Here is a 16,814-nt window from a genome sequence, read left to right as displayed (position 1 = left end):
TACAAGGAAAATCTCCTCTCTTTCAATTGAACTGTTTTAAACAGTGTTAAATAGGATCAGAGGATATTGTCACTTGGAAAAATAAGTTAGAGATATTCATTGTCATTATCTAAACTTTTAATATAGTCATGTATATTTTGTTACAATTTGTTTTAAGATGTCTTTTATTGCAAAGTTGGGGGTAGGACTTGAATTGTCCACTGAGGCATATGTCTTTTTCAAGTAATTGTTTTTCTTGTTCTTTATGTTAATAGCTTGCTCCATCAGTCTATGTGCTTTACTGTAGCGAGGTTAGTCTAAAGCAAAAATGTGAACCGCGTTTATAATGTGGTTGAAAAACATGTTAAGGCATGTTCTAAAAAAATCGTGTTTTAATATATTTAAGGTTTCCGTTTGTAAATCTTAATCCACTGTGCTCTTAACTGTCAGACTTCAGCAATTTTGATGAATTTAATAACTTAATAATTTAGATGAATTTTGAGGTTTTATAAAGGAGGTTGTTTAAGGTTTAAATAAGGGAACGTAATAGAATTTTTGAATTGATAACTAATGTATACAAGTTCAGTTAGAGGAAGAATAGAAAAGATTGTAAGTTAGTGTTACTTATGAAGGATTCCCCTCTGAGCATTCCAGTATATAACTTGTCAGTGTTTTGTTTCACAACCAACATAGTAATTGTCATCTCATCATTTAAACATGAATATCATCGTATGTCTGTCTGTATCTCTATTAAGGATGATTTGCTTAATTGTTTGAAGTTTTTTCTCCTTTAGAAACTGCTTATCAATAACAGCTGTAGCACTGTGGCTTTTCTCCATGGACTCATGGTGGTCTTTGGAACAACGTTCTTCAACTTTGACAGGTGAGACAGAGGCTCTCCAGTGCCACTGCTTTTGGATGAATCTAACTGTGGTTGGAGAAAGTGCATCTTGCCAAAATATATGGGCGAGACCACACACAGCCTTTAAAATAGTTATTGTAGGCTTATTTTTAGGAATACATGTCTTGACAGTTCTTTTATTTGCATGGCAGTTTCATTACTGTGTATAGATTTTTCATTGGTTTCAGTAAAGGCGATTGCAGATTTAGGTCTCTATTTGTTAGGCCTTGTGTATAACTTAGGGTGGAAAATACCTTGAGTTCAAGCATAATTAACAATATAGAAAATATATTGAAAATGAAGTGCTAGAATACTGATCTTTTTGTTTTTATATATTTGACAGTATTCCCATTGGAAATCTCAATTTCTCAGAAAGCATAGCAGTGAAAACTTGCACTAATTTTCCTTTTAAGATTAAGGAAGTCAGGAGAGAAATGTTAAAATATTCATATATCTTAATTAATATTAGAAAATTATAAAAGTATGTATTCTTATAATATTGGTATAATAAAGCATTGTTTAAAATGTAAGTTTTACACTTTAGGAGAAGCTTGAAAGCATTGAAACTAGTTCCTGAAGAAGTCTCTTTCTTAATGCATAGGCATAATTTACATGTTATCCAGTCTTTTTATGGGATGATTAAAACTTTATTCAGCTTAATATAAAATTGTTTGAATATGTTTAAAAATAAGTATTTCTAGTTTTCTAAAACTAGCTTTTTTAGTGACCAGTAGAGATCACTCTAGACTTTACTAAAATGTTAATTGTTTCTTTTTATAAAATGCTGTATTTGGATAATTATTCATGATTCTTATTAAGTTATTAGTGGTAACAATATTAAAACTTCTTGGGAACTGGGAGGTCACAAGACTTTTTACTTGCTGATTAATGAATGTTTCTTAGGTATTTATTTATAATATCTTTTAACCATCTAAGGTGAGATTACAATTTTTTTTCTAGCTTCATAGGGAAAACAGATTTTGTAGAAATAATTGGAAAATCAGTTTTTCTCTATCGTTATCATATTATCCTTCCATTGCTGAATGATTCTGGCAGGTAAGTAGTAGAGAAATTGTGTTCCTATCACTTTTCAAGAGAACAAGTTTATGGATAGAAGAGAGAATGTATTATATACAAATAGATTGTTTAGAGAAAGATCTGGTGCTTGCCTGTCAGAAATTAACATGGATGTGAAACTTGATTGGTTTCTAGATTGAAAGTAGAGCTACACAGGTCACTTTTAGGATATTTGAGAAAACTTGGAATATGGACTGGATAGCGACGATACTATGTGATAATGTGATAGTGTAATCACTATGTGATTAGATGTGATAATGCTATTGTGTTTTTGTAGGACAATACCCATAGTCTTAAAAGATATATGAGCTGAATTAATAAAATTTAATTAAATACATTCATAAAATAAATACATTTGTAAAATAAATGTGTCAAAATGTTAATTGGTGAATATAAGTAAAGAATATATAGGCATTTATTTCACTATTTTTCAGTTTAAACAGTGAATTCTGAAAGGTAAACCATTTTATGTTTAAGGGGTACAGAAATTTGATTTCGAATGGAAATCAGGTGAGGAAAATTCATATATAAATAAATTTTAAAAAATGAGTGAATATGAATAGCTTGGGCTACACAGAGCAATTTTAGATTTTAGTTTATAGTTTTATTCTTTAAATTTTATTCACAGTAAAGAAAATGGCTAGTTTTCACAGTTTGTTTGTATATGGCAAATATAAATTGAAGATGGTAAAATATTTTTGAAAATCCTAACTTTAAGAATTGTAAGTTTGTATTATGGTAACTCGAGGCTAGAAATTTTTAGAGGATCAAAACAAGCATCTGTTATTGGTATGTCATTTGTGTATTCTTAGCTGTATGCTTCTGGAATATATGTACAAATGCCTTAAAAAGTTTATTTACATTAAATACTATTATATTGTACTACTATTACTGAATTATTTATACTACTAAAACTGTACTAATACTACTAAATTGTTTATACTACTACATTACACTTTATAAGCAATATTTTAATGATCAGAAGACTACATCTCTATGTACAAAGTATTAATTTTGAATTTGTATAATACTAGTTGATGCCCTACCAGGAATTGACACACTTTTTCTAAAGGGCCAGGTAGTAAATATTTTGGCTTTGTGGGCCATAGGATTTTCTGTTAACTACCCAACTCTGCCATTGCAGTCTGAAAGCAGATGATGAGTAAACAAATGAGTATGGCTACATTCCAGTAAAACTTTATTTACAAAAACAGGAAGTTGTGGCCTGGCATGGTGGTTCACACCTATATTCCCAGCATTTTGGGAGGCTAAGGTGGGAGGATCACTTACCCCCAGGAGTTCAAGACCAACCTGGGCAACATGGCAAGACCCCATGTCTACCAGAAGAAAAAAAAGGAAAAGAAAAATTAGCCAGGCATGGTGACATGCACTTGTGGTCCCAGCTATTAGGGAGGCTGAGGTGAGAGGATCACCTGAGCCCAGGGGGTACAGGTTGCAGTGAGCTGTGTTCTTGCCACTGCACTACAGCCTGGGTGACAGAGCAAAGCCCTGTCTCAAAAAACAAAACCAAAAAACCTGGGAAGCTGCCATAGTGGTTTGCCCACTCCTCTTATAGAACAGGCAAGAATGACTTGTAATAATGAGGATCGTGTTTCTTATTTATATATTATAATAGAATTCTTGAAGTATTTGGAAATTTTCTTATAATAGTTTATTGTTATGTGAAAGATCATGTCTATGGTATGTACTAACCATCTCTTGAATTGAGGCATACAAGTCATCTTGATCATATAATCATTATATTGTGTGTCACCCTAAAGTCCTTTTAGGATGAGGTTGGAATCCAAATAATCTTGATTAGAGTCCATCTATAAATTATCTTAAATCTCAACATTTAATTTATTTACTTTTCATTATTACTAATAAGATGTTAAGATTTATGTACTTATTATTCACAGAAATGTTCTCTCTTTTAGAGTTCACTCGGTTTAGTGCCCAAGCATGAAATATTTTAGCAGAAATCTTAGTAAGGACTATGATCAGATATTTTCCCTCTGTTTTATCCACATTTGAATTTCATTCTGAGTGGAAAAAGTAACCAGTTATATTTGATATTACTGTGTATCTCCAGAAACGGTCATTTCTACCATTGGACGTAATATCCAAAGTAAATTCATTTTCTGAGGATTTACCTACATTAGGTAGACTTTGGGTATTATTTATTTGGTGATGGTGGTTACTACTGAGTAAGAAAAGTAACATTTTATGTATATTGGTAAATAAAAATTGAACTTGTATTCTGATCTGAATTTCAGATCTTTATTGTGTTAACACTTAAGGTTTTATATAAATGGGATAGCTTTAAGTAACAGCTTACAGTAAGTTCAGCTTACCGTATATTCTAATTATTAGATATACGGTAAGAATATGTCTCAAGTAATTTTGTTTTGGAGGAGAAATCTTTCTGCCTTCTTCCTCCTGCCTTACAAACTGGTGATTGCCTGTTTGCCCTCATTTATGATAAAGTTCCAAAGTGATTGTTTGTACTTCCCATATTTAATTATAAGACACATAATTATAAGATACATATTTAATTATAAAACAAATAAATCGTTGTAAGCAGTAAGAAAGATAACTTGTCTGAGAGGGAAACACACACGCACACAAACCCAGAAAGCATCATCAAGGGTCATTTAATGTGAGAAGAGATTGCCGTGTCTGCCTCAGTACATTTTAAAATATATCAGTGTAGGAATTTAATAAACTAATTAACAAGAGGAACATTTTTTTAAGCATACTTTTTAATGAAAGACTGGGAAATATTTAATATTTATGTAGGGAAGATTTTCATCCAAAATTAATAAATTGAAAATAGTTTTGACATTTAAAGTTATATAATGATCATATAGTAGGAAAATCTCTGAGAAATAAAATATTGCCTAATAATAAATGGTTAATATAGATTTATTTTATCTATTTCACTATCTCTTGGTACTATTTTAAATCTCTAGGACTCCTGTCATTTTTAGTTATAAATTCATGTTTTTTGAAAATTGAGAAATCCTAAAGACTGCATATTTTTGAAATAATTTATGGATTATTCAATACAATTGGTTGGTATGTACTCTGGCATTGCTATTTAGTTATTTATTGCATGACATATTTATAAAGTTGATTAGTGATAATGTCTTAATAGACTTTATTTTTCAGTGCAGTTTTAAATTTACAGACGAATTGAACACAAAGTACAGAGAATTCCCATAATCTCCCACCTCCCTGACACTACCAACAGCTCTCAGTTTATTCCTACTAATATCTTGCATTGGTGGTCTACATTTATTATAATTGATGAACCAATATTGATACATTATAGTTAACTAAAGTTCGTAGTTTACATTAGGATTTATTCTTTATGTTGTACAGTTTCATAGGTTTTGCCAAATGTATAATGTCATGTCTCCAAAATTATGGTGTCATCCAGATTAGTTTCACTGCCTATATATCCCCTGTGCACCTCCTGTTCATCTCTCTCCACAATCCCTGTTAATAACTAATTTTTTTCTTCCCGTTCTTTTTACTGATACATGTATGTAGTAGTGGTTAAATATATATAAATTTACTACCTTAACCATTCTGACAACGGAACTTTTTACTCTGTCTGTAGTATTGCCTTTTCCAATATGTCATGTAGTTAGAATTGACTCCCAATCCTGCAAGCCCTTTTCATAATGGCGTTAATCTATTCCTGAGGGTGAGGCTCTCATGACCTGAAAACCTCCCATTTTAAAAATTATGTTACTTGTTTTTTGAGTTCCTTGTATATTTTAGATATTAACCCCTTTGCAGATATATGGTTTGCAAATATATTTTCTCATTCTGTATACTTGTTTCTTTACTCTGTTGATTGTTTTCTTTGCTCTGTAGAAGTGTTTTAGTTTATTGTAATCCCATTTGTCTATTTTTGCTTTTGTTGCCAGTTCTTTTGGGGTCATATCCAAAACATTATTATCCAAACCAATTTCATAGAGCTTTTCCCCTCTGTTTTCTTCTAGCAGTTTTGCAATTTCGTGTCTTATGTTTATGTTTAATGCAGTTTGAGTTGATTTTTGTGTATGTTTTTAGATGAGGATCTAATTTTATTCTTCTGCATGTAGGTAACCAGTTTCCCCAGCACCATTTATTGAAGAGACTATCCTCCCTCATTTTGTGTTCTTGGCGTCTTTATTGAAAATCAGTTGACAGTAAATGTGTGGATTTACTTCTGGGTTCACTCTTCTGTTCCGTTTGTGTGTGTGCTTTTATGCCCGTACCATGCTGTTTTGATTGCTGTAACTTGATAGTGGATTTTCAAATTAGGTAATGTGAAGCCTCTGGATTTGTTCTTTTTGCTCAAGACTGCTTTGGCTATTTGGGGTTATTTGTGGTTCCATATGAATTTTAGGATTGTTTTTTCTGTTTCTGTGAAAAGTGTCATTAGATCAAGATTGCATTCAGTCTGTAGGTCACTTTGGGTAGTCTGGACATTTTGACAATATTCTTTTTTTTTTTTTTTTGAGACAGTCTTCCTCTGTTACGCAGGCTGAAGTGCAAGTGGTGTGATCTCAGCTCACTGCAACCTCTACCTTCCAGGCTCAAGTGATCCTCCCACTCAGCCTCCTGAGTAGCTGGAACTATCTGTGCATGCCACCACGCCTGGCTAATTTTTGTATTTTTTGTAGAGATGGGGTCTCACCATGTTGTCCAGGCTGGTCTCAAACTTCTGAGCTTAAGTGATCCGCCCACCTTGGCCTCCTAAAGTTCTGGGATTACAGATTCCATATGGCATGAACCACTGCGCCTGGCCATACCAATATTCTTTCAATCCATAAAGTTAAGGTATCTTTCCATTTAATTGTGTCTTCTTCCATTTATTTCCTCAGTGTTCACACAGGCGTGAGCCACTGCACCTGGTCTTAACAATATTCTTTCAATCCATAAAGTTAGGCTATCTTTCCATGTAATTGTGTCTTCTTCCATTTCTTTCATCAGTGTTTTATAGTTTTCACAGTATGGTGTACAGGCTGTACTTCTTTGGTCAAATTTATTTGTAAATATTTACCTTTTTTTGGTAGCTATTGTTAATGAGATTTTTTTAAATTTCTTTTTTGGATAGTGTGGAAGTGATACTGATTTTCACATGTTAATTTTGTATCCTGCAGAATTACTGAATTTGTTTGTTCGTTCTAACAGCTTATGCCAGAGTCTTTAGGTTTTACTCCATGAAAGATTGCATTGTCTGCAAGCAGAGAGATATAACTTTTTCCTTTGGATGCCTATGATTTCTTTCTCTTATTTAATTTTGCTTGATACAGTATTCTTTTTTTTTTTTTTTGCTCTTCATAGGAGTTATTTAGCATTTACAGCTTTCAACATAGACATCTCCCTAATTCATTTTTATTTATTTATTTTTTTAGTTTTATTTTTCCATAAGTTATTGGGGTACAGGTGGTATTTGGTTACATGAGTAAGTTCTTCATTGGAGATTTGTGAGAACCTGGTGCACCCGTCACCCGAGCAGTATACACTACACCATATTTGTTGTCTTTTATCCCCCACTTCGCCACAAGTGTTCAAAGTCCATTGTATCATTGTTATGCCTTTGTGTCCTCATAGCTTAGCTCGCATATATCAGTGAGAACATGCAACGTTTGGTTTTCCATTCCTGAGTTACTTCACTTGGAACAGTAGTCTCTAATCTCATCCAGGTCATTGCAAATGCTGTTAATTCATTCCTTTTTATGGTTGAGTAGTATTCCATCATACATATATATATATATAATCAGAGTTTCTTTATCCACTCATTGATAGGCATTTGGGTTGGTTCCATGATTTTGCTATTGTGAATTGTGCTGCTATAAACATGCGTGTGCAAGTATCTTTTTAGGATAATGACTTCTTTTCCTCAGGGTAGATACCCAGCAATGAGATTGCTGAATCAAATGGTAGTTCTACTTTTAGTTATTTAAGGAGTCTCCACACTGTTTTCCATAGCAGCTGTACTAGTTTACATTCCTAACAGCAGTGTAGAAGTGTTCCCTGTTCGCCACATCCATGCCAACATCTACTGTGTTTTGATTATTTGATTACGGCCATTCTTATAGGAGTAAGGTGGTATTACATTGTGGTTTTGATTTGCATTTCCCTGATCATTAGTGATGTTGAGCATTTTTTCATATGTTTATTGGCCGTTTGTTTATCTTCTTTTGAGAGTTGTCTATTCATGTCCTTAGCCCACTTTTTGATGGTATTGATTGTTTTTTCTTGTTTTGTTTGAGTTTGTTGTAGATTCTGGATATTAGTCCTTTGTCAGATATATAGATTGTGAAGGTTTTCTCCAACTCTGCGGGTTGTCTGTTTACTTTGCTGACTGTTCCTTTTGCTGTGCAAAAGCTCTTTAATTAGGTCACAGCTATTTATTTTTGTTTTTATTGCAATTGCTTTTGAGTTTTTGGTCATGAAATCCTTGTTTAAGGCAATGTCTAGAAGGGTTTTTCCAGTGTTATCTTCTGGAACTTTTATAGTTTCAGATCTTAGATTTAAGTCCTTAATCCATCTTGAGTTGATTTTTGTATAAACTGAGAGATGAGGATTGAGTTTCATTCTCCTACATGTGGCTAGCCTAGTATCTGAGCACCATTTATTGAAAAGGGAGTCCTTTCCCCACTTTATGTTTTTGTTTGTTTTGTCAAAGATCAGTTGCTATAAGTATTTGGATTTATTTCTGAGTTCTCTATTTTGTTCCATTGGTCTTCATGCCTATTTTTATACCAGTACCATGCTGTTTTGGTGACTATGGCCTCATAGTATATTTTGAAACCAGGTAATGTGATGCCTCCATATTTGTTCTTTTTGCTTAGCCTTGCTTTGGCTATGAGGGCTCTTTTTTGGTTGCATATGCATTTTAGAATTGTTTTTTCTAACTCTGTGGAGAATGATGATGGTATTTTGATGAGGATTGCCTTGAATTTGTAGATTGCTTTTGGCAGTATGATGATTTTTACAGTATTGATTCTGGCCATCCATAAGCATGGGATGTGTTTCCATTTGTTTGGTTGTCTGTCATTTCCTTTAGCAGTGTTTTGTAGTTTTCCTTGTAGAGGTCTTTTGACTCCTTTGTTAGGTATATTCCTAAGTATTTTATTTTATTTTTTGAAGCTATTGTAAAAGGGGTTGAGTTACTGATTTCTCAGCTTGATTGCTATTGGTATATAGAAGAGCTACTGATTTGTGTACTTTAATCTTGTATCTGGAAACTTTACTGAATTCTTTTATCAGTTCTAGGACCTTTCTGGAGAAGTAGTTAGGGTTTTCAAGGTAAACAATCATATTGTCAGCAATAGCAACGCTCTGACTTCCTCTTTACCTATGTGGATGCCCTTTATCTCTTTCTCTTGTCGGGTTGTTCTGGCTAAGACTTCCAGTACTGTGTTGAAGAGGAGTGTTGAGAATGGGCATCCTTGTTTTATTCCCATTCTCAGGGGGAATGCTTTCAACTTTTCCCCATTCAGTATTATGTTGGCTGTGGGTTTGTCATAGATGGCTTTTATTCCATTAAGGTATGTCCCTTGTATGCTGATTTTGCTGAGAGTTTTGATCATAAAGTGATGCTGGATTTTGTCGAATGCTTTTTCTGCATCTATTGAGATGATCATGTGATTTTTTTTTTTTTTTTTGAGACGGAGTCTCGCTCTGTCACCCAGGCTGGAGTGGAGTGGCCGGATCTCAGCTCACTGCAAGCTCCGCCTCCCAGGTTTACGCCATTCTTCTGCCTCAGCCTCCCTAGTAGCTGGGACTACAGGCACCCGCCACCTTGCCCGGCTAGTTTTTTTGTATTTTTAGTAGAGACAGGGTTTCACCGTGTTAGCCAGGATGGTCTCGATCTCCTGACCTCGTGATCCACCCGTCTCGGCCTCCCAAAGTGCTGGGATTACAGGCTTGAGCCACCGTGCCCGGCCGATCATGTGATTTTTAAAAAAAATTCTGTTTATGTGGTGAATCATATTTATTAACTTGCATATGTTAAACCATCCCTGCATCCCTGGTATGAAACCCACTTGATCATGGTGGATTATCTTTTTGGATGTGTTATTGGATTTGGTTAACTAGTATTTTGTTAAGGATTTTAGTATCTATGTTCATCAAGGATGTCGGTCTGTAGTATTCTTTTTTGGTTATGTCCTTTCTTGGTTTTGGTATTAGGGTGATGCTGGCTTCATAGAATGGATTAGGGAGGGTTCCCTCTTTCTCCATCTTGTGGAGTAGTGTTGAAAGGATTCATACCAATTCCTCTTTGAATGTCTGGTAGAATTCTGCTGTGAATCCATCCGGTCCTGGACTTTTTTTTTTTTTTTTTTTGATAATTTTTAAATTACCATTTCAATCTCGTGCTTGTTATTGGTCTGTTCAGGGTATCTAATTCTTCCTTATTTAAGCTAGCAGAGTTGTATTTTCCTGGAATTGATCCATCTCTTTTAGGTTTTCTAGTTTATGTGCATAAAGGTGTTCATAGTAGTCTCGAATGATCTTTTGTGTTTCAGTAGTGTCAGTTGTAGTATCTCCTGTTTCATTTCTCAGTGAAGTTATCTGGATTTTCTCTCTTTTCTTGGTTTATGTTGCAAATGGTCTGTCAATCTCATGTGTCTTTTTCAAATAACCAGCTTTTTGTTTCATGTATCTTTTGTACTGTATTTTTTGTTTGTTTCAATTTTGTTTAGTTCTGCTCTGCTCTTATTTTTTTTCTTCTACTGGGTTTGGTTTTGGTTTGTTCTTGTTTCTCTATTTCCCTGAGGCGTGACTTTAGATTGTCTGTCTGTGCTCTTTCAACCTTTTTGATGTAGGCATTTGGGGCTATGAACTTTCCTCTTAGCATTGCCTTTGCTGTGTCCCAGAGGTTTTGATAGGTTGTGTCATTATTATCATTCAGTTCAAAGAATTTTTTAATTTCCATTTTGATTTCATTTTTGATCCAGTGCTCATTCAAGAGCAGGTTATTTAATTTCCATGTATTTGCATGGTTTTGATGGTTCCTTTTGGAGTTGATTTCCAGTTTTATTCCACTGTGGTCTGAGAAAGTGCTTTATATCATTTCAATTTTCTTAAATTTATTGAGGCTTTTTGTATGGCCTGTCATATTGTCTATCTTGGCAAAAGTTCCATGGCTGTTGAATAGAATGTGTATTCTGCGGTCGTTGGATGAAATGTTCTGTATATATCTGCTAAATCTGTTTGTTCCAAGGTATAGTTTACATTTATTGTTTCTTTGTTGTCTTGTTGACCTGTCTAGTGCTGTCAGTGGAGTATTGAAGTCCCCGCCCCCGCGCCTGCCCCCCCCATTATTGTGTTGCTGTCTATCTCATTCTTAGGTCTGTTAGTAATTGTTTTATAAATTTGGGGGCTCCAGTGTTAGGTGCATATATGTTTAGGATTGTGATATTTTCCTGTTGGACAAGGCCTTTTATCATTATATAATGTCCCTCTTTCTCTTTTTTAACTGCTGTAGCTTTAAGGTTTGTTTTGTCTCATATAAGAATTGCTACTTCTGCTTGCTTTTGGTGTCCATTTGCATGAAATGCTTTTTACCACCCCTTTACTTTAAGTTTATATGAGTCCTTATGTGTTAGGTGAATCTCTTGAAGGCAGCAGATAATTGGTTGGTGAGTTCTTACCCATTCTGCAATTCTGTATTTTTTAGGTGGAACATTTAGGCCATTTACATTCAATGTTAGCATTGAAATGTGAGGTACCCTTGCATTCATCATGTTCTTTGTTACCTTCATACTTTGTTTTTTTGTTTTTGCTTTTTAACTTGTATTTTTGTTTTATAGGTCGTGTGTGCTTTATGCTTTAAAGAGATTCTGTTTTGATGTGTTTCCAGGATTTGTTTCAAGATTTAGAACTCCTTTTAGCAGTTCTTTTAGTGGTTGCTTGTTAATGGTGAATTCTCTCAACATTTGTCTGAAAATGACTGTATCTTTCCTTCATATATGATGTTTAGTTTCGCTGTATACAAAATTCTTGTCTGAAGATTGTTTTGTTTGAGGAGGTTGAAGATAGGGCCCCAATCCCTTCTAGCTTGTATGGTTTCTGTTCAGAAATCTGCTGTTAATCTGATAGGTTTTCCTTTATAGGTTACCTGGTGCTTCTGTCTAACAGCTCTTAATGATACTTTCCTTCGTCTTAACTTTGGATAACCTGATGACAGTGTACCTAGACAATGATCTTTTTGCAATGAATTTCCCAGGTGTTTTCTTTGTGCTTCTTGTATTTGGATGTCTAGGTTTCTAGCAAGGCCAGGGAAGTTTTCCTTGATTATTCTTCCAGATGTGTTTTCCAAGCTTTTAGAATTGTCTTCTTCCTCAGGAACACTGATTATTCTTAGGTTTGGTTGTTTAACATAATCCCAAACTTCTTGGAGGGTTTGTTCATATTATTCTGTTTTCTTTTTCTTTGTTGGATTGAGTTAGTTCGAAGACCTTGACTTTGAGCTCTCAATTTCTTCTGCTTGTTCTGTTCTATTGCTGAGACTTTCCAGAGCATTTTGCATTTCTAAAAGTGTGTCCAAAGTTTCCTGAATTTTTGATTGTTTTTTCTTTATGCTATCTATTTTGTTGAATATTTATCCCTTCACTTCTTATATCATTTTTTGGATTCCCTTGCATTGGGCTTCGCCTTTCTCTGGTCCCTCCCTGTTTAGCTTAATAACTAACCTCCTGAATTCTTTTTCAGGTAATTGAGGGATTTCTTCTTGGTTTGGATCCATTGCTGGTGAACTAGTGTGATTTTGTCGGGGTGTTGATGAGCCCTGTTTTGTCATATTACTAGGGTTGGTTTCCTGGTTCTTTCCTATTCGGGTAGGCTCTGTCAGAGGGAAGGTCTAGGGTTGAAGGCTGTTGTTCAGATTTTTTTGTCCCACAGGGGGTTCCCTTGATGTAGTACTCACCCCTTTTTCCTGTGGTTATGGCTTCCTGTGAGCCAAACTGCATGATTGTTTTCTCTCTTCTGGGTTTAGCCACCCAGCGAGTCTACTCAGCTCCTGGCTGATGCTGAGGATTTCTGTGCAGAGTCCTGTGATGTGAACCGTCTATGGGTCTCTCAGTGGTGGATGCCAGTGCCTGTTCTGGTGGAGGTGGTGGAGGTTGCAACTGACTCCGTGAGGGTTCTTAGCTTTGGTGGTTTAATGCTCTATTTTTGTGCTAGTTGACCTCCTGCCAGGAGGTGGCACTTTCTGCATCAGCTGTAGTAGTGTGGAGAGGGACCGGCAGTGGGTGGGGCCCTAGAACTCCCAGGATTGTATGTCCTTTTTCTTTGGCTACCAGGTTGCCTAGGGAAATCCCATCAGGTGGGGGTGGGGCTAGGTGTGTCTGAGTTCAGACTCTCCTTGGGCAGGTCTTGCTGTAGCTACACTGGGGGATGTGGTGAGATTCCCAGGTCACTGGAGTTGTGTACCTAGGAGGATTATGACTGCTTCTGCCAAGTCATGCGATAGTCAGGGATGTGAGGAAAAGCAGCAATCACAGGCATCACTCAGCTCCCAAGCAAACTGAAGGGCTGGTCTCATTCCCACCGTGCTGCCCAGCCCACGACAGCCCCAAGTCTGTTTCCAGGTGGAGGGCACGCTGGAAAACTTTCCAGAGGCTTTCCGCTTCTCAGAGTATTTGAGGTGTCTCCCAGGTCCTGCAGGAACAGTCTGCTTTCTTCATAGTGTCTGTGATTCCTTCTCAGGATTGCTGGTATGTTCTTGCAGTCGATCTGGAGCTAAAATTCACAATCTGGTACAGTATTCTTGGTGGACATTTTTTCCCCTCCTTTTCATCACTTTGACTATATTATCCCATTTTCTCCTGGTCTGTAAGATGTCTACTGAGAAAACTGCTGTTAGCCTTATGTGAACTCTGTTATATGTGATTTCTTTCTCTTCTCTTGTTGGTTTCAGAATCTTTTATGTTTGATTTCTGACAGTTTGGTGATAATATACCTTCATCTATTCTTGTTTGAATTAACTCTGATGGGAGATTTTCTTCCCTTCCTATATGTTGGTATTTATATCTTCTCCAGATTTGGGACATTTTCTGCTGTTTTTAAAAATAAGATTTCTATCACCTTTTCTCTTTCTTCTTCTTGAACTCCTATGACCCAAGTATTTGCTGTTTTGATGCTGTCTCATATATTTTATAAACTTTCTTCAGTTTTCATAGTTTTTTTTTTCTCTTTTGACTATATATTTTTAACTAACTTGTCTTTAAGATCATAGATTTCTGCTTGATCAGTTCTGATAGTGTTGATACTGTGTTTAATTTCATTCATTGTGTTTTTTGGCTTTGGAATTTGTTTCTTTTTATAATTTCAATCCATTAGTTTTCCCATTTTGGTCATTTATTTTCTTGAAGTTCACTGAGCTAACTTAAAAAGATTATTCTGATTTCTTTCTCAGGCAGTTTATCTCCATTTCTTTGGGGTCAGGCACTGGGAGATTGTATTCTTTTGGTGGTGTTTTCTCTCCTTGGTTTTTCATGATTCTTGTTGCATTATGTTGATGTCTGAGCATCTGGTGGAGTAGTCACCCCATGCAGACTTTTTGGGCTAGTTTTGCTGTGGAAAGACCTTCACCTTATGAGGGCGCTTGTTGTTTGGGTATAACAATTCTGGCACCAGTGAGGGTTCAAGCTGGGTAATCTGTGTAGCTCTGTCAGCTGAGGTTGATTTTAGACCAAGATTGGAGGGATGCTCAGTGGCTAATAGTGTGAATCCTCAGTGGCTAATACTAATGTCTGCAAACAAGGGTTGCAGACATTAGTCTGCAAGACTAGGCAGCAAGGGTTGTTGGGGTCTTTGGTGACAATGACTGCTAAGGTCCTTGTGATCTCTTTTACTCCTAACAGGGAAGTTGTGGCTGAGCGTAGATTTGTCTTGGTACTGGGTATGGCTTGTGGACTTGCTTGAAATAGCAGTGGTACCAGTTTGTGATGTGTGTTGCCTGTGGTGTGGCCTTGGAGTTGAGACCTGAAACCTGGGTACTTGTGGAGGGAGTATAGCTCTGGCATCTGGGTCCATAATGGCACTGATATGTGTGGTGTAGGCACCTCACCTGCCGTGTTGGCAACAGTATGTGAGGCCTGGAAGCTTGTGAACACATCAGTGGATATAAGAATTGGGAGTACAGGTATATGCAGAATTAGAGAGGCTTCTAGGTAGAGGTGGTGCCTAGCTCTGTGTGATAGCTGGTTTGGTACCTGGAGTACAGGCATGAGCAGTGAGGACTTGGCTTTTAGCCCAAGAATATGAAGTTGCTCACTAAGGTGATAGCTCTAATACCTGAAATGTGGGCCCCAGTGCAGCCACATTGCCTGGGCTTGGAGTGGGTTATTTGTAGAATGACTGCAGTTCTGGGGTTGGAGCAGGTGTGGAGTTGGGAAAGATAGTGGCTTCTACTCTGTTATGTTGGTGATGTCACTTCTATTATTGGATTTTTAAGGCAGGGAGTGACATGATGTATGGTTTTGAATCATCTGATAACAATGTGGTATATAGTATATATTAGAAGGGACCAGAAGGATTTTGTAGTGAAAAATGCTGAGGGCTTGAATGAACTAAAACCACATAAAGAAAGGGAACTCTGAAAACTGTGGTTGAAAATTAGTTGTGTGGCATGTAATTTAATTTATAAACAAACAAGTTGGCAGAAGGAACATTTTGTCAAATGTTATTAGAATAGTTTAGCTGAATTTATGTAGATGTATTTGTGAAAAGACTTTTGTAACTCTGAAAATTTCAAAATGTGACAAATCAGTCATTTTATATGTGTAATAGCCCTGAATCATAAAATGCAGTAGGTATAGCGGAAGCAATAAATATTGTAGTTATATTGGAGCTGGTATGAAAAGACCATGATATTATGTAATATAGGTGGTGAGATAAAATGAGTTGTGTTCCAGTAATATGGAAACCATTCATTTAGATTTAGAGCTAAAAGCTGATATTTTTCATTTGAGCTAGTTCAGGGAGTCTAATAGCTTAGATTTAAAAGTTCTACAAAGTATAGTTAGCTATGTCATTTTCTAGAATTTATGCCTCATGAGAATAATACTTTTCTTTGAAAAGCAAACAAATTAGCAAATATAAAAGCATGAAGAAAATGCCTGTTCCTCTGTGATTCCTATTGGATACATTATGTGTTCAATAAAGAAGATCAGGCCATGGTGTTCTTCAGTTGAGTTTCTGTAATCAACTCTTTCTAAAAATGAGTATTTCAGACTATTGATTTCTTCTATTTTTGTTCTTTTACTGCTCAAGTGGGTTTTCATTTTAAGTACATTATTGACTGAGGACAGCCATTGGTGCTTAAAAAGAATCTAGCTATAATGGCATTGTGCATTTTCTAAGATATTTGTGGCATTCTTACCCATTAAATTGGTACGTCGCTAGGATAAGCAACTGGAAAAAAATCTTTGAAGCCATTCTTTTCTATTCGTATTTTTGGTTTTATTTTGGATATTACTTCTTTTATTTTCTCACCCTGTATTCCTAATAAGTTCTTCCTCTTTGACCTTTCTTTTTAGGAAAAAAAATTTAACAGAAACTTTCTGAGGTCTGTTTGTGTAGCTTTGAAATAGCTTCTGCTAGCAGTCTGTTTAGTTTTAGAAAATGATACTAGCCTTGTAGCCAGTAGAATACTAAGTGGTATCATTAATGCCAAACATAATGATAAAATAGTGGAAAAATTTATTACGTATTTAGTTTTTGGATGGTTTTATTGAAATGTGTCTTTGAACATAATTATCAAAGTGATTTTTCCTTTAAATTAAGTAACACTCCTCTGCTAAATTTTCAAAATTAGACCTCTTTAATTTGGATGGATGGG

General features: G+C 35.6%; 1 protein-coding gene across 3 annotated transcripts in view; it reads left to right on the top strand.

Annotated features, from left to right (window-relative positions):
* SUPT3H (SPT3 homolog, SAGA and STAGA complex component) overlaps positions 1–16,814 on the top strand; it is a 538,163-nt gene that overhangs the window by 54,308 nt on the left and 467,041 nt on the right. Inside the window, exons 3-4 of one of the 3 annotated variants that reach the window (XM_025383822.1) lie at positions 774–862; positions 1,841–1,936. The exons of the other annotated variants lie outside the window; for them this stretch is intronic. Of the exons in view, the coding sequence (XP_025239607.1) occupies positions 825–862; positions 1,841–1,936 (134 nt within the window). The 5' untranslated portion in view covers positions 774–824. The remainder of the gene's footprint in view (positions 1–773; positions 863–1,840; positions 1,937–16,814) is intronic. 3 annotated transcript variants of the gene reach the window in all.

This window comes from Theropithecus gelada, chromosome 4 (assembly GCF_003255815.1).
Source record: "Theropithecus gelada isolate Dixy chromosome 4, Tgel_1.0, whole genome shotgun sequence".
Classification (NCBI taxonomy): domain Eukaryota; kingdom Metazoa; phylum Chordata; class Mammalia; order Primates; family Cercopithecidae; genus Theropithecus; species Theropithecus gelada.
Note: the sequence above shows the minus strand (reverse complement) of the source record. Positions and strands in the feature narration are given on the sequence as shown.